At 48.5% G+C, this 21093-nt stretch overlaps 1 protein-coding gene across 1 annotated transcript in view; it reads right to left on the reverse strand.

The window, feature by feature from the left end:
- Positions 1–7649: 7649 nt before the first annotated feature.
- The window catches only part of ACAP3 (ArfGAP with coiled-coil, ankyrin repeat and PH domains 3), a 48896-nt gene continuing 35452 nt past the window's right edge, over positions 7650–21093 (reverse strand). Inside the window, exons 11-25 of the mRNA XM_088536145.1 lie at positions 18961–19073; positions 16675–16726; positions 16153–16253; positions 15639–15750; positions 14869–15077; positions 14650–14719; positions 14441–14535; positions 13718–13932; positions 13014–13118; positions 12493–12594; positions 9343–9435; positions 9002–9222; positions 8738–8847; positions 8355–8465; positions 7650–8248 (exon numbers count right to left, since the gene is read on the reverse strand). Of these exons, the coding sequence (XP_088392271.1) occupies positions 8101–8248; positions 8355–8465; positions 8738–8847; positions 9002–9222; positions 9343–9435; positions 12493–12594; positions 13014–13118; positions 13718–13932; positions 14441–14535; positions 14650–14719; positions 14869–15077; positions 15639–15750; positions 16153–16253; positions 16675–16726; positions 18961–19073 (1857 nt within the window). The 3' untranslated portion in view covers positions 7650–8100. The remainder of the gene's footprint in view (positions 8249–8354; positions 8466–8737; positions 8848–9001; positions 9223–9342; positions 9436–12492; positions 12595–13013; positions 13119–13717; positions 13933–14440; positions 14536–14649; positions 14720–14868; positions 15078–15638; positions 15751–16152; positions 16254–16674; positions 16727–18960; positions 19074–21093) is intronic.

Consider the following 21093-nt stretch of genomic DNA (forward strand, 5'->3'; position numbering starts at 1 on the left):
AGCACTTAGATGTGTGAAACGTTGGTTGTTGGAAGGGGAACTAAAGAGGGAGAGGCCACAGGGGCTCAGGTGCTGTCAGAGAGAGGCCACAGATGTGGCCACCTCCGGGCTCCTGAGCACCACGGTGCTGAGCTTGGGAACCCTCCTCCAGCTCTTGCTATTTCATCATTCAGCTGCCGCATGCCCTGCATTTGGGCATAAAGCAACAGTCTTCTCTTAATGGATATATCTGCGGGGGGACCGTAGCTCTGCTGTGCCTGCACACAGGGCTACCCCCGGCTCCGAACCCCGAAACCCTCGGGATGAAGCCAGCCCGTGGCTACCAACAGCCCCGGGGCTGCCAACAGGCCCAACTGCATTTCACAGACAGAGAAAAGTCAGCCCGGCTCCGAGCGGGGCCGGAGGCTGCTCCGGTCTGCGCGGCTCCCTCTGCCCCAGCCCCGCTCCCATTGCACTTGGATGGAACGTTTTTGCTGGAACGTTTTTGCTGGGATACTTTTAGCCCTGATTGTTTCAAATGGGACTCACCAAAATAAGTTAGAGAGAATGGGGTTGAGGACCGATAACTTTTCTTTCTGTCATTGGTGCTACCTGAGTTGTCTGGAGATTCAAATCAAGCTGCATTTTTGCTGCAGTCTCTTTATAGGCGTATTTTAATGTTAATATTTGACAGTAACTTATGTGTACATAAAATAACAGATTTATTTTGATGGCATTTGTAAGGGAGCATTTTACTCTGTTCTAATCTTATTACAATTTTCTGTGGAAAACAAGAAGTATCAAGAAATCAATGAAGGTTTTTTTTTTTTTTGCATCTTTTTAAATAATAAAATGTTCTGGATACTAACAGTGACTGGGGGTTTTATTTGATTCTGTTTTCAGCCGATCTTTGTGTTTGTTATTGCCCTGGAGGGTCACTTTTGCACCCCCAGCCCTCTCATAATGAGATCTAGGATGAAAAGAATGGTGAAATACATGTAAAATTAAAAAAGAAAACCTCCTGTCCTTAGTCTCAGTTCATAGTTATTGTTTGTATGTGAGTTTTTTTAATCCCATCTTTTCCAAAACCAATACATTTCTTTACCTGTACGATATATTACATTTCAGCATGTTATAGTCTATAGTCCTCATTCCGGCACTGCACTTCATTATGTCATGGTGCCTATACCTGTATAGTGCACACATAACCTTTTGTTATTTTTGATAATTTTGACATATTACAATAATAATAATAATAATGACAAAAATAATACTGAAAGCCATGCTTTAGAGAAGAATAAAGCTCTCCCAACACCAGGGTGGAGAGCAGGAGCTGGAGAGCTCCCCAGAGAACCGTCTGGGTGCTGATTTCAGCTCCTCAGGTCTCCACGAAATCATCTCTGCAGCTCCCGGTCCATGTTAAAGCGCTCAGTGGCAGAGGTATCTGGAGAGGTGAATTACACAGCAAAATGAGGCCATCTGCCTCTTTCAACTCCAAGGTTTCACAGTGGCTTGGTCAGGAGCAGAGCCCCGTGGCTCTGCGTCGCTCCGGGGCTGTGCCCCGAGGGGCCTTTTTGTCTCCATGATCAGCAAGGAAAGGGAAGCAGGTCCAGAGCAGGCGCAGGCCGCTCTGGAGTCACCTTCGGACCCTGGGGGCATCTCTGGTGGCACAAGAGCAGGCACCAGGTCTGCAGCAGGAGCACGTCCCCATGGAGAACATCGTCCCCATGGAGAACATCGTCCATGAGCAGCTCGTCCCGTCCCCCCTCTCCGGCGTCTCCACCTTTCCGTGCAGGCAGCTCCAAGGAGAAGGTCTCGGCCGCGGGAGGGCCCTGCTATCGGCAGGACTGGCTGAAGTGCAGGCTCCTCCTGTCGAGTTTCTCGGGGTTGTTTGAAGCCATGTGGGAGAACTCGCGGAAGATGTCCAGGTAGGTGGCATCTCCTGCAAAAACACACAGGGAGAGGCATTAGTCCCAGTGTTTTCCCTGCGTCCTGCTTCAGTACCTCTCACTTATGGAGATCGCGGTGGATCAGGCCAATTGCACCCAAGGCTTACGGCTCCCTGAAGATGTGGATGGGAGAAATCAGCTCTACATGGGAGTCGAGGATAGAGCCAGGAGCCCTGCTCCTTACCTTTGCACTTAGGAGGTGCTGGTTTGCCTTTACATTATTTGTTAGTATGAACAGAATTATTTCTCAGCGTGGATGCGTAGATTTTTCTTAAAGACACTTGCTTCCCAAGCAGATTTAGAATAAACTTTTCACACAAGTGAGATGCTTTTGAAGAAGACGCGGAGATTGCCTTCGGCCAGGAATAAAGATAAATTACTGGTTGTCTTTGGCTTCTCTTCTGGCAGCCAGACTTTCCAGCACACGTCGTGGCACAAAAGAGCAGCCTGTTGAAGAGCCGCCTCCAGTGTCCCACACAGCTCCTGTCCCCTCTGGCCATCAGGAGCAGCCAGGACAGGCCCCAGGGGGCAGCTCACCCAGCAGAACAGACACAGGTCGACATGAGAGGCAGAAAAACCAATGGAGGGAGGTTGGGGAGCGCGGCCGGAGCGGGTGCCAGGGCTCAGGAAGGCGTTTCTGGCCGTGCTGGAGCCCATCGCAGAGCAGCACTGCTTGGGCTGCCTTGTAGAACACCCGCTGAGTCCTGCTGCTCCTCAGGGTGACGGGGTTGCAACGCGGTCGCCTTTTCCAGCAGTCCCTGCAAGGAGCAGTCCCGGCAAGGAGCAGAAGCTCGGGAGGTTTCTTCCGGCAACGCAGACACCGCCGCTCTCCTCCTTGCTCCCCGTTTTGTTCTGGAATCAGTGGGATGATCACAGAGCTCAGGCAAAGCTTAGGCGTTATTTGAAATCCACCACTCTTGCAGAGGTTTGTCCATTCTACGTGTGACAAAATTCACAGTGCCAGGATCTTCCTTCGCTTTTTTATTTGCTGCCACAGCCAAAGGAGATGAAGGGATCCAAGGAAGGAAAGATCACACTGTGCAACTGGGATGGGTGACCCAGCTGCAAGAGGGACTATTCCCACCTCCTTCCACCAGACCTGTCCCCTGCTGAGGTGTGAGGACACCCATATTAACATATTGAGGTGATCACTATTTTATAGATATTTACCCAGCTTTCTTGCCAAATACACTGAAACACATTGTGCCAAGACAGAGTCACGGAAACCCAATAAAAGTGCCAATTATGCACATGCCCCTCCAGTCCACTCATTAACCCAAACTAAAACCATGAGCTGCAGAGAAAAAGGAGAACAGGTTAAAGGAGGACAGTGTTTGAGATCCAGTTAATACAGGCAAGAAGCCCTATGTAAATAAAACAAGCCAGAGAAGAAGGAGAGGAGGAGTTTATCTAGATTTTTATTAACAGTGTTCCAAAGAGACAATAGAAGAGAAATGGAGAAAAAAGGCAGACACCACAGCAACAGTTTTTAAAATTGTACAAAGATAATAACATACAGAATACCTGGTTCCATAGTTACAGTCAGCACAGGCTGTGCAGTGAGAGGGAGAATTAAAAAACGTGTTCCAGGGTTGCACTGAAAGCAGGCAAGTGAAGGGGGTTAATACGTTACAGCGTATTTACAGCAGGTGCCAGCCCCGGCCCGCGTATGCAGCGTGTTCCATCAACCACATCCAGCAGCTTGCACTTCACTAAACCATATTTTTCCCTGTGCTGTTTCCATAGGAAGGTGGGGGAGTCTTGGCTTTTATTCCTAATGCCAGCTGGGCTAGACTCGGTCTGCCTGTGGCCATAGAGAGGGTTCCCAGGCCAGGGAACCATCCATGGGCTCTTGGAGACACAGATGAAGCCAAAGGGAAGGGGTCGGTGCACCTGGAGTGACTGCCCGGCCCTACGCGGCCTCACTCACCTCCAGCTCCTCAGACCCAGCCTTAAATTAATGGGAAGACAAAGCTTGGATGAGAGGAAATGGCGGATGGGTTGGGATGGGAATCACATTCCTATGGAAACGGCACTAGCTGGGCCTCTCTCAAACCAACCCCTGCTCTTTGCAGTCGCCCTCTCCCAGCCCACATCACCCCAGCACACACTCACACTCGCACACGAGTTTGTCTTCAGCTGAGCAGCTATTTAATACCCCACTTAATCCCTTCCTTCCCTTTTCTCTTTGGTTGAAAGCAAAAATGCCCAGGCAGCAATGAGAGAATTGGGCTCGGGATGATCTAGTCCAGAACAACACAGGAATGGAGCAGTGCACAACAACCACAGCCACTGCACAGGCTGCTGATCAGTGCATTTCTTTAGGAGATCCTGTTTTGTTCTTGCATAAATAATAGGCATCAGCAAAATGACTTTCTCATCTATCTTATGCCTACCATGCTCTCAACTAGTCAAACCTTGTTCTTTAGACTCATTTCATGTTCCTTCTGCTGACTGCTCAAAGAAATTCCACACTGCAGAGAACATGCCAAGGATTGCAATATTAAAATAACCTGGGACTGCTCTGGATAACAGTTTGGAAGAGAGAACAATTTTCCAGCCACCCCATCTGAAATCACACCCATGTGCCGGACCCTCAATCTTCCAAATCCCGACCATCTAGCCCAGGAATTCAGTCACAGGGGTTGAGCTCGCTCTGTCATCACTGAAAACAAACTCCAGGTGCTCCCAGCTCCCACCTTGTAACCACACACACACACCCCAACCCAAAATATAAATCAACACAGATAACAGCAAGAAGCACCTCCTTAGCATTTTTTTTTCCTGGAGATTTTTTTTTTGTTTTAAAAACTGCAGGATGTACTAAAGTGTTCTATTATATTTCAAACTAGACACATTTAATGCCTTATGATCTGCATCACAAAAAAGAGAAAAAATGGGGGATATGGAAAGGAAAAGGCAAGGGGAGAACAAACAGATTTGGGGAAAAAAAGGTCCCTAACAATGTTACAAAAAAAAAATCCTGACATTAAATACAGCCAAATTGCATTGAATAAAAATTGCACTAGTCCTCTGGGCGTATCAATAATAAATTAAATACATAACAATTTCACTGATTAAAAAAGTCAGCACAAAATCCATAACAGAACATACCCCCCCAATACTGTAAGTAGGAAAAGTGCACAAAGTTGTTTTATACATTGAATCTAAATAAAGTACCAATACATATTAAATAGATAAATTGTCTTGCAAAACACTGCTTTTTGCATTTGTATTTACATATGCTTTAAATGCATGTACTTCAGCAGTGCAAGAGTCTGAGCTTCAATGCAGCAAACTATACATGATTTTTATATTCTTCTCATGAGTCACTGATGCTGTGAAATAAAACGGGCCGAAGTGGAAACCTTTTTTGCTTCCCGTTCCCAGGGGTACAGGAAGGATCAGTCACACTGCTCACTTCTCGTAGGAAATTGGAAAACCAGTTGGGGTGTTTTAAGTTGCTGGGCAAGAGAAAAGTTGTGAGACAAGCACCACATCTGAACTGATCACCCCAGAACAGGAGCGTGGCTGTGCTGAAACGTTTTTATCACTCCAAGGTCCCTGAAGTCCCTAAATGATGCCAGGGCTGGTTAAGTGTGGCCCTTGCTCTGGGGATGGGCATGGCTTGAGGGGAACCACATCAGCACTGACTTGATGCACATGGGTATAAAATGGGGTAGTTTTGACCAGAATTGAGCACAGAAGGGTGTTTAGTTCCTACCTTGGGGACGCAGCCAGTTCTTGGCTGCCAATTGCTCCCTGTCCTGGGCTTCTGGGTGCTCCAGGGTGGCTCTCGAGCAGTCCCTCTGAAGGCAGACACACGCTGAAGGGCTTTGCTGCAGGGCCCCATGCTCAGTACCACATCCCATTCCACTGAGAGGGCATCCAAGACCATCCTAGCTCTGCAGAGTGCTGCCACAGGGCTGATTTGGAGGACTAGGGACACCAAACAAGGCAGAACTTGGACCAGAAAGAAGACAGAAGCCCAGTGCAATGGCCTGCAAGGCCAGGCTCTGCAAGAACACGTGGCAGCTGCCTCGGGGGATCTGCTGCAGGACACACTGAGCGGGCAGTGAGATGACTCCAGAGACAGAGGGTTTGGAAAGAGCCGAGTGGTGGAGCAGACGCAGCGAGAGGCGTTCCTGAAGCTGAAGAGGCTGACAGGGCTCTAACAGGGCTGAGCTCATTCACTTTGGATTTTCTAAGATGGGTGGAAGAAGATTGTTTTGGGATTAAAGAAAGATCCTGTGCTGCCAGCCATCAGGAGCAATTTCGGAGCAGTCACTAGGACTATTGCAGATTGATGACGGTTGGAACTGAAATCAGAACTTAGCTCCAGAGGGAAAAGGCATGAGAAAGCCAAAAGGCCCAGATAAGAGAACCAGATTGCACAGACAAAAAAAAAAAAAAAAAAAAAAAAAAAAAAAAAAAAAGTGGTCTGTCTGCAGCAAAATCTGGGGCAGCAGCTCCCTGAGGAAGCAGGGACTCTCCCTTGAACTGAGGGACACTAACTGAGTCCAAGTGGAGCTTCTCTGCTGTTTGATTTTTAGACATGTTGGTCCAAGTACTGTTGTTCAGCATCTGAGGGCAGAATTATATCAGTAGAAATAAACTCACAGAGTAGTCTAAGTGTACCAAGGGTTGCAGCATGACAGCAACCAGTGGAAAAAAAGTGAAGGAGACAAAGATATATAGGATGAAAAATGACTATCACTACTGCTATAACACAGAGGGATTGGGAACTCTGCCTCCTGACCTGTGTTCCTAGCAAGGGTCTGATCCCGCCAGATTCCAGCATTTCCTGTAAGGCACCGTGGCCCAGGCCAGAGCCAGCAGCCAAAGCAGGAGCAAATGCTAGTTGCAGACTGCCCTCCACAAGCTGGGAAGAACTCGGATGTCAACAGCAGCTGACGGCATCCAGAAGGGACTCCTATGGGAGCACATCGCAGCGTGGCACCCACATTCCCAGCCCAAGGGAATTTGCTCTGCGAGTCCTCCTAAGAGAGGACCACGAGGTTGCAGCATCTCTGCACAGCTACTGCAACGTGACTCCTGAAATACTGACTACAAAAATAGCAACAAAGTGCTCTGAGGAGAAATATATTCCCCTACTCCAGGGGAGGGAGAAATAAAAAGAAGGTTTTGCTGGTCATTGGATTCAGGAAACTCCAGATTCCCGGGCCAGCTGCCAAGATGCCCTAGTCCTATGTTTCAGCATGCAGGGCTACACGCGGAGGGGATACACATGCAAGCAGAAGTCTCCACAGAGATGCTAAGTCTGAAATCTGAAGTGACCAGAAAACAAACTGAACCAAACTCAACCCGTGTGTTTCGGGTGGGAATTGGGGCTTGGCTTTTATTCCTGACGCAAGGCCCATCGCCAGCGACAAGCTTCTCCCAGCCTCAAAGAGTTGGCCTTGCTGCTTCGATAGCAGCGTGCTGATCTCATCCCATCCCAGTGGGAAGCAGGTAAGCTATGGCTTGGAGCAGCTAGCCACCACGGGCCCCAGAGAACAGAAGCGTGGCTGGTAGAGACCTGAGAGCACACGAGGTGGGTGCCATCGCTCTCAACCCTTCCCTTGGCCTTCTGGAGCAAAGGCCCCACAAAACAGACCGTTCCTGGCTTAGAGGTCATAGTTTCCTTTTCTAAAGTGGCCCCAGCAGCTTCTAAGTGTTGCAGCAGCCCCAGGCTGCTGGTCACGCTGCCAGGAGGGCTCCTGGACAGATTCCCTTCCAGGACAACTGTTCAGACAAGAAATCAGTGCATAGTAACTACACTGCAGCAGAAACGTGACAGGTTGGTCTGATCATATTGTTGGTGGATTTCTCCTTGTGATAGAGGGTTTCCTTTTTCTTCTCTTTTTCTCTCTTTTTTTTGTGCTGAGCTCTGGTCTTACATACTTACAACACACACAAGCCCACATGCCATGGTCTGTGGTTATGCCCTAAGACTCCTACATGAAATCAACTATCCAGTAGTCAAGCACAGTAACTTCATGCTAACAGGAAAGGTCCTTTCTCCTTCCTGTGTGGATCTCAACCTATATGTGCAGGCAGTAAAGACAGACCAATCTGCAAGAAACACCAATATACCAAGGGTAGGGCTCACAAGGCTTCTAGAAATCCAGCCCAACTTGAAGATGGCAGAGGGGAGGTGGGGGAGTCGTCACTAACACTCATCTATGTTAAGGCTGATGAACTCCTGTATACATTTCCTGTACTGGAGCTCAGTAGGGCTGTTGCTGGGGTATTGACCTGGTTGTCCGAAGGGGCCCTCTGCTTCTCGCATCTCCTCATTCATTCGAGCCAGACGCAGCCTACGGTGAAACAGAGGAAGGGAAGAGACTTGGTTATTCCTTCCTCTGGGCTGTTTTCAGGCAGTGTTCCTGCATCCAGACACCAAGGAGCCCAGGCTGCACTTACAAGGTAACTATATCTGCATTTGCTGCCTGGACTGCGATGCTGAGTGGGTCCTGCCCATCGCCATCCACTGCATGCTGATTTGCTCCTCGCTTCAGGAACAAGCAGACCTGACTGAAGGGAAAGACAAGACCATCAGAGCAGAAATCCACATGGTACAACCCTAATGCTGGTGCTGGTAGAAGGCACTGCTCTTTCCTGGGCAAGCACAGCTCTCCTTGCCTGGGAAGGATCCCCCTCTGAAGTGATTATGGGGATGAAAAAAATAGTAGACCTGTCAAATCTATTCATCTCTTGTACCCCTTTAAAACAGGAATGACTTCACTGGAACTCTTCATCTTCAGCCCCTGGTGACAGGGCATAAAGCAGCCTATGAAGGAACTTACCCTGTGTGGCCCAGGTACGTGGCGTGGTGCAAGGGAGCGCGGCCCCGGCTGTCTCTTTGGTTAACATCTGCTCCATTCTGCAGCAGGAATTCACAGGCTATTAAAGAACCCTGAGAAGATAAAGGGGAATTTCTAAGTAAATTCAGACAGAGGTACTGAGAAGGCACATAAACACGTACCATGCCCACGGTGTACTTGGAAGTGGGCTCACACTCTCACACTCCCAAATACAGCACCCTAGGCACAGCCACCATCACAACCTACCCCCATCACAGCTTGAATCAGGGGAGTTTTGTTTTCATCTTCATCGTTCACCCAGTTGACCTCAGCACCATGTGCCAGCGCTTCTGCCATGAGAGGCAGGTTTCGAGCTTGTGCTGCCTTGTAAATCAGCAAGCCAGGATGAAGTTCCCTCAGGTCCTCCAAATCTGATGCTTCCTGTTCGATCTCTGCCTCACCGCTTGACTCTTCAGACACCTCGCACTCTGAGAGCGAGAAAGGGATGGGGAGACATCACCCAAAACGTTGGCATTTCCCTGGGATCCTTTTCTTGGCACCAGGTGGGTCTGACCATCTGTCTGGCCTCCACCCGAGCTGCCACCCACCTTCCTCTGTCACGCTGTCCACCACGGACCCGAATACCAGGATATCGGTGCTGCCGTCGGTGCTGCCTCCGAGGCCACTGTCGCTGCTCAAACCTGCAGGGCCAACAGAAGACAAACAAAGAGCATTTTAATACGCAGGCGACCAGCGGCGGGTGAGGCAGCACAGGGGAAGAGCTCTGCAGTGGCTCGGACATCGCGCTGCTACCCCAGCTAGTCCTACTCAAAGCTTCAAGGAAAATCTGCAACATCTGATGGTGCCCATGACCTTACCCTTGCCTTCATGCAGGGCCGCGCCGTCACTGCCATGAGGCTACGGACCCTTGAGAAGGGCATTTGCCAAGACCTATGAGATGCTGTGAAGGAGACTGGAGCAGAGCAGCAGCAGAGACAGCTTTGCAGCAGGTTAGACAGTGTCAGAATCAAATCAAGACACCCCTCTGTTTTTACCAATAATAATCCCTACTTCCCCTCTTTTCGAGCTCTCCCAGAGCTTTTCAGTTGTCACAGGCCACACGCCAACACATGTGGTAGATTACTGCCCATGCCTGGGCCAAGTCATGCCTGTAGTGAATATTTCATGCCAAACTCCTCAGGTCCATCCCCTTTCCCCAGTGTGCTTCCCATCTTCCACGCCAGGCTGGCAGATGCTGCAAAGCTGTTGACTGCAGGTAAGAAATAGCCAAAGAGATGAGGCCAACTTGACCAAGGACACAGGCTGTGTCAGCAGCTTCGTATGTTTTCCATTTGCACCCAGAAACAACCACCAAAAAAAAAGAGGAGAAAAGGTGACAGAAGAGAAGTATGCATGAGACTTGGTCCTGTTGGATGGGGATAACATGTCACCTTGGTCCTGACAGGGATCCTCAGCTGCATTTAACTTGCCAGTGGCTATCAGGGTTGGGAAGTTTCTCTTTCCCTTCCCAGGCTCCCGGGAGTTGAAGCCCCAGTGATCTCCAAGGCAAAAATCACTGTGTTTAGGTAGCAAAATAACCCAGGCTGTACCTGGCAAATTGTTTCTGAACATATCAGCTGAGTGGCCTTGGCAAAGAGTAGCAGCAGGGAAGCCTGCAAGAACTATGTGTCAGCCTGGAAAACCATAGCAGGACTGCACGTCTTATCCTTAAAGGCTGCCTGTAGACATCTTCAGAGCACCTCCAGCTTGAGGCCAGGTAAAGAACAGCCTCTCGAATCACTGGTCCTCACATCATGGCTCACAACTAATCCTTCAACCCTCTTCAAAAGCCACAGGAGATGAAGGTCACAACAGAAACCAGTGCTGTCACGGCCCTTTGCACCCAGGTTGCTCTGTATTATTGCAGGAAGTAGTGAAGTTTTACTAACCCACCCCAAAACAGATTCACATTAAATGTGAGAATGCTGGACAAAAATGCCCAAGGCTCCCTCTTAGGCACAGTGATGTCATCTATGGAAAATATGAACCCACGTCAATTGCTGTGACATCTGAACACTCCTAGGAGTGGAATCCAGATCCACAAGAGAACACGAATTGAACATTAGACCCTTCTCAACTCCAGTGGTGAGAAAGTCGGTCTCAAATTCATCACACAACATCTCACTTTGAGGCTGGGCTCTCCAACACTTTTCTACTAGCACAGTCAGGATGAGGACACATCTCAGTAATGTTCAGTCACTGGACTGAATGAATACCTTTTGTGTGACTTGTGTCACTCGGAAGAAAACTGGTTCACAGGATAGCCACAAATCAGGTCATTATGTTATGGCTTTGCTGTAAAATCATTTCAGAGACATCTTCAGTAAAAACTGATGGCAAAAAAGTATCAATGAAGAGAAAAATAGCCTCATAAAATTCATATGGCAAATCATTTAGAATCTGCCCCAAAATATTTAGTACTAATCAGTGTAGATCCAGCCTTGTAAGGCCAGATCCTTGTCAGATCCAGACTTATACACCCCTACACAGAAACAGACCGAATCTGTAACATCTGATACTTTGTCAAGAGTCTTATATGGTGTCAGTATTACCTTAATAGACAAAAAAACAGAGACCAGACTCAGGCTAGTGAGTCCCTTGGCTATAGATGGCACAGATTATTTCTGACATAAGAATTTGAGGGATTCTGCTACCCCCTGCTGCTTTGTTACTCAGATTCATTCACTGAAGGATTTTGGAGACTGTCCAATACAAGTTACAGGTAGGGGGTATTCAAAAGACAAGGTGCTTGGATAGGGTGTGGGAACTTCATGGCCAGGTGAGTGCAGCTCCCAGGAAAGGTCCAGAGCGGCATATACCGTGTGTATCTTTTTGGATTCACTGTTGCTTTTTGTAGAAAACAAACAACAACAACAACAAAGCATTGTGAGACTCTGCTGTCCATTATCAGTGTAAATAAAGAGTGACTTCAGTGAGACACACGTCTGTGCTCTAGGACTGCAGAAAAAGCAAGAAGGGAGAATCTGACACATTAGCGTTAATATGTGGAAAAAAAAATAGTTCTGTTGACACTGAATCAAAATTTCCTGTTTTCTTCTTCAGGAGCAGGGCTGATGCTGAGCAGCTCTAAAGCCCTGCATCACCCAAGTACAATTTGCCTTCAGGTCTGGTGCAATCAAGTTGACTAATGCTAAATTCCTTGAAACTAGAACACTCTTTAAGGCACCGATTCAGGCAAGCACTAAAGCACATGCTTCAGTGATTTCTAGAGGAGATAACATGGAAAAGGAAAGCCTGTGACTTTCTGCTGGGCTGACTCAGACCCTTCAGCTCTTTCTCTAAGCTCATATTGAGCAAGCAATTGAGTTAACCAAGTTTTAAGAATTTGCTGCCCCTCGGCTGAAGCTCAGGAACAGACTGTGCCTCTAGTCTGTGACAAATGTGGAACTTCTGAAGTAAATGCCTCAAAATTCCTGTTTGCAATGGTCTACCTGCACGCAAGGATTAGATTCTGCCTCTCATCTGAGGGGCAGTGGTTTCTTTAAGGTGCAGTAGCTCAACTGCTTGAAACCCCATGAGGTTTCTTCTCTTCCAAAATCCTGCCAGCAGTGAGTTGTGTATATGACTTCCAATCCTTTGGATGAAAAGCTATATGTACAACTGCCTCTGAAGCTGTGCTTGAAACAAGTAGAATTTGGGGGTCTCTTTTGCTGCTGGCTGCCAGAGCGTCACCTTACCTCCGTCCAGGAGGAACGGCGTACCGCTCCCACCGGGACCAATGCCACTGCCACTCCAGGGGCCACCTGCTAGCGGATGCTGCATAGAGATGTGGCTGGCACCTAGAGGAAGGTGGACGGAACATGAGGGGAGTTCATTGTCACAAACAAACAAACAAAAGGTCCATAGTAGGACTCGCTAAAAAAAGGGAAAAGAAAAAAACTAAACCAAAACCAGAAAAAAGCTGATAGAATGCACAGGCTGGAACTAAAAGATGTGGGGAAAAAAAATCCCATCCACAAGAATGCAAGCACCAGGGACTGAGTGTATAGGATATTAATTAAATGCACTAAAGAGCAATGGGTCGGAGTTTGTGCAAATAACTCCTCATCACTCTCCTGAAATATTTACCCAGCATGTGTCATTTGATGGGTTGGCTACCTCTGCAGCCAGGCGCTACCTCGCCTGCAGGTCTGGTGCAATGTGCAGGCCCTGGAAGAGGCAGGAGGCAAAGCTCCTTGCTTGCTTTCTTTGTACTTACTGCGTGGGCCAGAGCCAGCACCGGTGTCGAAGTAGGAGAAGAGAGAGTCCAGCTCATCAGGGCAGAAAAGAGAATCTCGTCGGAACTTCCGCTCCAGGGTGGCTGCTGTTTTATGCAGAAAGATTTTGAAATGCACAGTTAAAAAAGAGCAAATGAGGGGAAGAGACAGATAATCCTGCAGCTGCATTTACACAGGCTGAGCTTGCATTTCCAACCTGTACCAGATGTGTTCAGTGTCATGACCATCCTCAGACAAACTAAGAGCTGGCCATGGTGCACTGCAGGCCAAGAATCAACCTAGAATAATTTGGGCAGCCAAAACCCTCCACAAGCAGTTATCTCTAGAACAGATTGAGCAGGTTATGGGTTTTTTTTTTTTTTTTTTTTGCGTTTTATTGAAAAACAGGAAGCTGCAATACAAAGGAAAAGGAAGAGCTTAGATGACTAGAAGCTGTGGGTCACCTAATGTAATCACCTCGTCTAAGCACAAGAGCTTCCTTAATAAGATGGAAAATGTTACGAAGTGGCTTTAAAGACCTGTGTCAGGAAGGTTTGCAGAGGAGCATTTTTGTCTGTATGTGTCAGGCTGCAGGCTCTGCAGAGACAGGGCTACACGTGGCATTGGGGCAGCTGTGTAGAGAGTCACAAAAAGCAGTACGAGGCAAATACTCTGCACGGGGAGTGTGACAAAGAGGCTGCCCCACCTGATGACAACGTGGCTGGGGACGCGTTGCCTGCTTCGTGGCGGTACTTTCTCCGAGCCGTGGGGGCTTTCGTGGTGCTGTTGTTCCTCTGGCACTTTTTCACACACCAGCGCCGAGGTTTCCTCTCGTTCTCTGTCAGAGCCTCCCCATTTGGCAGCTTCTTCAGGAATTTCTTCTCCACGTACTTCACCTTGATCCAGGTTTCCTTGTCCTGCCTAAGGGGAGAACAACATAAAACCGTGCAGAGGGTCACTAGGCTCGCCTAAAGCAAACATCTGCAAGAAAGGAGGCTGTTCTGCAGCCAGCAAGGACTGTATGAAGGAGAAAGAGCTTCTTAAGCCTTAGAATATTTCCTGCTGTGAAGCAGAACTAGGAGGTGAAACAAGCAGCTGAAAGTGAACCAGAATGTTCGACCCTAGAGCATACCATTTACTTCAGCTAATCCTTTCTGCAAGGTTTCAGAGCAGATGTGGGAGCCAGGGCCTGCTGGGTTTAGATTTCATCACACTCCTTCGTCAGAGTCGAGCTCAGGCCAGCTGCAGAAGTGGACTGAAGTATTTGTTCCCTCCATGACCAAGCCACTTAGGCCAGGAGGAGGAGTTTGGGCCCTCGCTTAAGTGCCAGCCAAACTTGCAGTATGGAGACCTCAGGATAGAGGGTTTGCCTAGGGGCATGCTACCTTTCCACAGGGCTGGGAGGATCCGTGCACGTGCTCACACTCACCTGGAGCTCCCTGCTGTGGGCTTCTTAAGTCCCAGCTCTTCACACTGTGCCTCGTATATCTGATTCATGGTGCTGTTCCCCAGCTCGCACATCAGCTGCATTGGAAGAATTAAACTGTGAGATGAAGTGTTACCTCCCAATTTACTCCTGCAAGGAAGACTCCCCTCCACGCTGCCCTGTAACTCCTGGCAGTAAAAGTCAACACTCACTTTCAGTAATTCTGGCTCCCAGGAGTCCAATGTGAGAGATCGGACTTTGGAACAGTGAACGCCCAGACTCCTATTTGTCCAAAAAAGGGAAGAAACAGAAATGGTTATAAGCCTTAAAACAAAACTGCTCATGCATCATAAGACAAAAAAGGACTGTTTCTGAGGGGTTTTGCTGTAGGTTTCATTGCAGGTCTCCAGCTGGCAGCACTCATGCAGCACCTGTGGATTCCAGAGCACTCGATGCACAGCAGGATGCCCAGGTTGATGCTGGCCCAGCGGGGATCCGGCTGCCCACAGTCACAGCACTGGTCGTTCCCAGGGATGCTCTGAACTCTCTGCAGGATGCTCTCCCCCTTCACACTGCGCTCCCTGGAGTCAGTAGCGGAGTCAATGCTGCTGGTGGATGGCGACGCAGTCCGATCCAGCCTCTGCAGGGAGAAAAGGATTCAGGATTCGTCTGGTATTCTGGAAGGAGTTGGAATTTCACGTGGCACAGGTATTGGCAGGAAACATTAGCTGAGAAGGAATGAACTAGTGCTGGTCCAAGAGGGAAGAGGGTAAAGCCTTGTTTATCTCGAGTAAAAGGGGAACAACAGGGCCACTCAATCACTCTAATGTGCTGCTCGAGTCTGCCAGGGGACGGTGCTTCCTCCTCTCCCTCTCCAGAAGGGCTGGCAGCCCAGAACATTCCCAGCTCACGGCTCAGACACACAGGGCCTTGCACTTGTCCCAGCAAGAGAGCAAGCAGGGAAGCACAATTCCCAAGGGAACGGTAATTCAGAGGCACAGCAAGGAGGCCAAGATGTCAGGACAACACTGATTCAAAGCCTTGCCTTCTGCCCTGACCACCAGTTGTTTCTTTGAGCTTGTCAACTCCCTACCCTGAGGGCAGAAGAGTATTTCCAAATGGCCCAGCCACCCACACTGGATGCACCAGCCCAAAAGTTCACTCCCAGGGCTCCGGGACACTGCTAGGGATCTTCACTCACTTCAATGTAATAGCTGTCAGGGCTCTCCCGGTAAGCAGAAGCAATGCTGGCTTGAACAGCCTGAATCCAGGCCTGGCGCAGCTTCTCCGAGTCGGCCTGCAGCATGCAGCTCCTGCGGGAGAAAGCACGAGTTGGGAAAAGCGCCAGCACAAAACTGTCCCACTTGACCCTCGTGATAGCTCTTCCAAGGGGGCACTGCTTTGATTTAACAGGCAAAAAATGATAAGACCTGCACTACGGGGGTGCTTCCTCTTCAAAAGCTCCAGGCAGGCTCACTAGCTGTCTTGAAGAGCTGCCCACGGCTAGTTTCCCACCTAGGCACGTGTCAGGTTTGGGTGGCCCTAATTTCTGACTCGCTGTCTGCTGAACTTCAGGGGACCCTGAAACACAGGCAGCAGTATCTCCCAGTCAACACTGGGGAGTCCAGGGCAGCATCTGCTTGAGTCTAATCTCTTGCAACTCAATGCACAGTCCAGCTACTGTGAGGAGGGCCTGGGAAAACTACCAAACTTACTTGGTAGGTGAGACAACCTCAAAGCAAAACCTCCTCTCTATATCTTCGCATGGCTTGACAGTACAGAGCCGCAGGTCTTCCACCACTACTGTGAGGACATCCTGAAGGGGAGAGAAGAGGTGGCTTAGTCCAGCTCCCTGAATCCATTTCATCATCTGCCTTCCCAGAAAACTCCTCCCCACATCTTGCCGTTTAGCAAATAATGGGGCCAGGAAGAACAGAGACAGCCCGACGTGGGATAACTCTAGGGCAATGGAAATGTGTGAGGTAGGATGGGACAACAAGCAGATGAATGACAGGTTTACTGGGGACTTCAACTTGTGCTAAGCAGAAATGCTTAGATCCCTACAGAAACCATCCACCACCGCTCCCTTCTCAGCACAGCCTGGCTTCACAGTGCAATAATGTCCAAACGGGCTTGATGTCCCTCTGATCCAACCCTTCCTTCTCCCCAGCACAGGGCAGGAGGACATCTGAGAATTTGGCTGAGCTGCCAGTGCTACGTGAGGCCCCTTCACTCACCTTTAGCTTCTTCTGGTACACCAGCTGGCTGTTCTGGATGGAGAACCACCTCCTGAGGAGAGAGAGGAAGGGAGAGGGAGAGATCACAGCATATGAATAGCAACAGAGCTATAGGGCGAGAGGCAGCACCCTTCCTCCGCAGAACAGGGTATTTCTGCATTTATATAGAGTGTCAGTTATTTCAGGAAGCAAGGAAAATACCAGCGTGGTAAGAAAAGTTCACTCTTTTTTTCAGTGTTCTCCTTCAGAGAATAAACATTTACAGCCCTAAGGAATGACCTCTTTTAGCATCGAGATGCTCTGGTGACAAGTGTCCTAGAAACGTCAGCGTATATGAAAAGAGAAGGAAGGAAGAAAGAGGAGGAAAAGGACTATCCCATATTGCTGCCTGAGGTCTCAGGGCAGAAGGCTGCACGTGTACATTGGTCCTGGCACAGAGAGTGACACCAGCACCTGTGGGACACTGGTTAGGGACCCAGATACGGACCACGGGTACGTCCAAGACAGCACCTATCACACACTTGTCTTGCAAAGGAGCTGGGCTCCCCAGGAAAACGAGACGAGACGGGACTGTCTAGCACCTCTGCTAAGAAATTAAACATGAAGATAAAAGGCAACAGCAAGAAAGGACCCTGTGGAGAAGGAGAACACGGGTGACCGGAGGCCATCCCTCCAACACAGAGCCCCTTTGGATCCACTCGTGAACCCATCTAGTTCTGCATGTCTCTGAGCTGCTGTGACAGCAGCCTGTGCTCCAGGAGTCTCATGTCATGTGAAGCTGAGCAGAAGGTTTGTCCCACGTTTCTGCTCCCAGTTCTTGCAGCCCTGTTCTCCTGAACTCCTCTGGAATGACCCCTTGTCCTGCAGGGACGTGGCAGCAGAGAACACGAGAAATGAGGCCATTCCTTGCTCAGAAAACACCAAGTAGGGTATCCTAAGAGGCTGACAAATTTGGACAAGATTCCTTCTGGTGCAACAGCTTGTGAGCACTGGAAGCAAACACCTGACGTGCTGGGCAATAGCTGGTGTTGTGGCTTCTGGTTCCTCAAGTGCAAAGATACTATTTAAGATTCAAGGGACTGGAAAGCCTGAGGGATGGACACATTATGCTTAGCATCAGGCAAGTTTTGGGGAGAAGAAATTACTTACCCAACCAATCCATAGATCTCTACCTATTTGAAGTCTCTTGCCTGCCCAAACATGGGAAGTTTCTGTGCATACCACAGACTGGTCAGTGAATTATTTAATGCTTGCTAATTCCAAAGTCCGATGCTAGCACATTTTCACCTTGCTTTGGAGCATACTCTGAAAGTATCCAAGCCAAATACGGGATTTCCTAACCCTGGATCATTTCCCTGTTATGCAAGAGGAGGAAACGTGGGGCAGAGAGGCATTGATTTTATGCCTTAGAAATCAACTGCAAGGGCTTCAATCCTTTTAATTGCCCAAGCAGAAACAAAGCCCGTTAATTAAGGAACACCAAACACACGAGCTTCAAGCAAGGCAAGGACATGAAAGCTTTTTTACTTGCACTTTTCCAAGGCTTCTGAAAGCCGTGGAGCCTCATGAGCAGAGCAGAAGGCATAAAAGAGCAGGGCACATACAAGCCTGGCATCCCAGTGACGCAGCAGCTGAAATATTTATAAGTAGCTAAGAGCAGGGTCATCCCACAGAGGAGCCATCTCAGCTCCCTGCAGCACAGCTGATATTTCTACGCATCTCCCCCTTCAAAGACAGATCAGTTTGATTCTAGCAGCTCTTGAAAACAGAGCCTGTCCTCCTATGTTAGAGGTTTCTCTTGATGGCTGTGAATTTAGAGCTTCCCCAGGGCAAGACTCCAGCTGCTTTGTGTCCTACTTTCCCTGCCTGGAACCTGATCATTGTTCCATTACAGAAGGTACTCTGAGACATGTTTTCAAGCATTTACTCAGATGCAGCAAATCGTGGGCTGACTCATTCCATAATGCAGCCTGGGAGGAATATACCAGCTTGCAAAAGGAAGCAGGCTCGTTTTAGTGCAGAAAAATAATTATCACATATATAAAATACAAAGCAACCAGCCCGTGCATGCCAGTATCAGAACACTGCACAGCGAGTGGCCTCACAAGTTCCTAAAAGAAAAGCTTCTTTATCCAGGAAACTATCAAAACAACCTCCCTTAACTATTTAATCTGGAATCCAGTGACAGTAACAGTTGCTGAGACCTTAGCAAAGGCAAACGCATCCCAGTAACAGGTACGTTCAGAGCCTTGGACAGATGTTACTAGGATAGCAGTCGTTACTCACCGATTCCACGTCTTGAAAGCATTGCTAGCTCTCTTGAAGAGGTAGCCTTCCATCACCACTCCGTTGGGGGCATCAACATTAAACTCCACCTTTGAGTCATCGTAGGAGAAATCCTGCAGATAAGAAGAGATGGAGACTCTCAGAAAGCAGTGCTCTTCAGGAGCAGGATACCTACCCCACTGAGCCTAGAGAAAGCATCAAGAGAAGCACAAGATCTCTATGGAGACCCTAAAGCCTGGGCACAGCCATGCACCTTAGCAGGCTGCAGCCACAAACACCAGTGATGAACATTCCTCTTTCTAGCAAGCTCTTCTGTCCACGTTGTTCGGAGAAAATCCAGTATGTGCCATACCTCAAGTGGCAGTTGATAAAGATCAAGGCTTGGTAACTTGAGAGTAGAAGTCCTCAGTCTTTGGGGCAGTCTTCAATGAGCAGTAAACTGATGGAAGTGCTTTTGAGTGATCAGTGAGTCTGCACTACTCCTGCCTCTGTTCTGCAGGGGGCCAGGAACTGCCTTTTCCTCAGGAAACCCTCAGCCTTTTCACCCAAGGAAAACAGGCAGGACGTTTTCCAGCAGGGAAGCAACATTTATCCATGCTATCTTCATTAGTTGTCATCATATGCCACGTCCAATCTGCACTCACTCAGTTCTCTGTGCTAGCCACGCTCTGCTATTGTACCAGGCAGAGATAACTTGTTGGGTTTGGCCTGTTTCACCAGCTAGATGCATGGATTCTGACAGCTGGCACACAGGCCACGGCTCGGAAGAGCAGCTGCTCTGCAGAACACGGGATTCTTCTTCCAGGGCACTGATCTGCCTCCTTCCCAAGGGAAACTAGGTCACAGAGCCTGCAGGACTTCCCTTTCTAACCTGGAGAACCGAGGCATTTGCTCCCTTTGCACGGTCCTTTTACAGTGATGAGGCATTCTACCAACATCTCCCTCTTTGCAACATTCAAAGACCCAAGAGCAGAGCGAAGAGCAACCCCATTAACATAAGTGCCTTTTGCAGCCCAGCACACGAAGACTTGTGCGATGCTCTGCTGCTAGGCAACATGCACTTCGCTCTCATTAAGATGAGTTATTTTCATGTGCAGAGATGCCAGCTTGTCTAGGAGGTGTCATAATAACTCTGAGAGCGAAGGAGGAGATATAATGGGACAGGACTGAGTCATTCCTTGGAAAGGCTGCATGATGCCCAATTAGGCACTGGAAACTCCGCTGCAAGGCATCTCATTAAAGGGGGTCTGCACAGCCCCAAGTCTTCTTGCCAGAGATGGGGTAAATCCCATGGGGTCTCCTCTGCAGATGTCTTTCATATTACAAAGGCTAGAGGGAATTCTCCTAACTTGCAGCCATTTGAATCCAATTTCTGTATAGCTGCTCCAAAACGAGGCTCTATAAGTGTGATTAGAATTCACACTGTTTTGCTGTAAATACAAGCATCTAAATAAGGATTTTGTTGAAAAGTACACAGACAAGGGAGCACAGAACCCTTCCAAGCACTTTTTAAAGAAAATAACTTAGCTGTACCTCAGTTTGTGGAAGAGGTAAAAGGGCACACGCTAAGGATAACAGCATGATTTCTCCAGCTGTCCTCATAGAAACAAGTAATGTGGTGGCAAGGGAGATCCAGTGCTGAATGCAGAAAGAACAGACTCGCCCATGCACTGCCGGAGTCAAGGCAGGTGTTAATGTGGATTAACAGCCCCAGTGCTGGGGAGGACCCCAGCGCGGAGACCTTCAGACTAGCAAGTGAAAAGCAAAAACCCAAAGGGGGCACAAATGGATGCAAAGGGATATTTGAAAGGAAAAAAACAACACACACACACTCCCCTATTTAAAGGCTGCTTCCAGGGCCCTTTTCTGAAGGAGTCCCTGGGCATTTCCATGCGTTTCTGGCTTTATCCAGAAGTGTCCTAGCTTGTAGAGGGAAACAGCAATACTCACTATTTAGTATTAGATGCACAGCAATAACATTATGTATGCAGGCGTGTGTAGAAAAAAACCCAGAGATTAGACACATGCTGTGATTAATTCAGCTATGTGATTCCAAAGATAACATAATTTAGAGAAATATTCACATTCTTATGGATGCACATGCATCCCTACTACACAAACACACATCCCATC

The sequence above is a fragment of the Tinamus guttatus genome, unplaced genomic scaffold (genome assembly GCF_059628265.1).
Source record: "Tinamus guttatus ecotype Peru unplaced genomic scaffold, ASM5962826v1 Tinamus_guttatus_pri_ptg000652l, whole genome shotgun sequence".
Classification (NCBI taxonomy): domain Eukaryota; kingdom Metazoa; phylum Chordata; class Aves; order Tinamiformes; family Tinamidae; genus Tinamus; species Tinamus guttatus.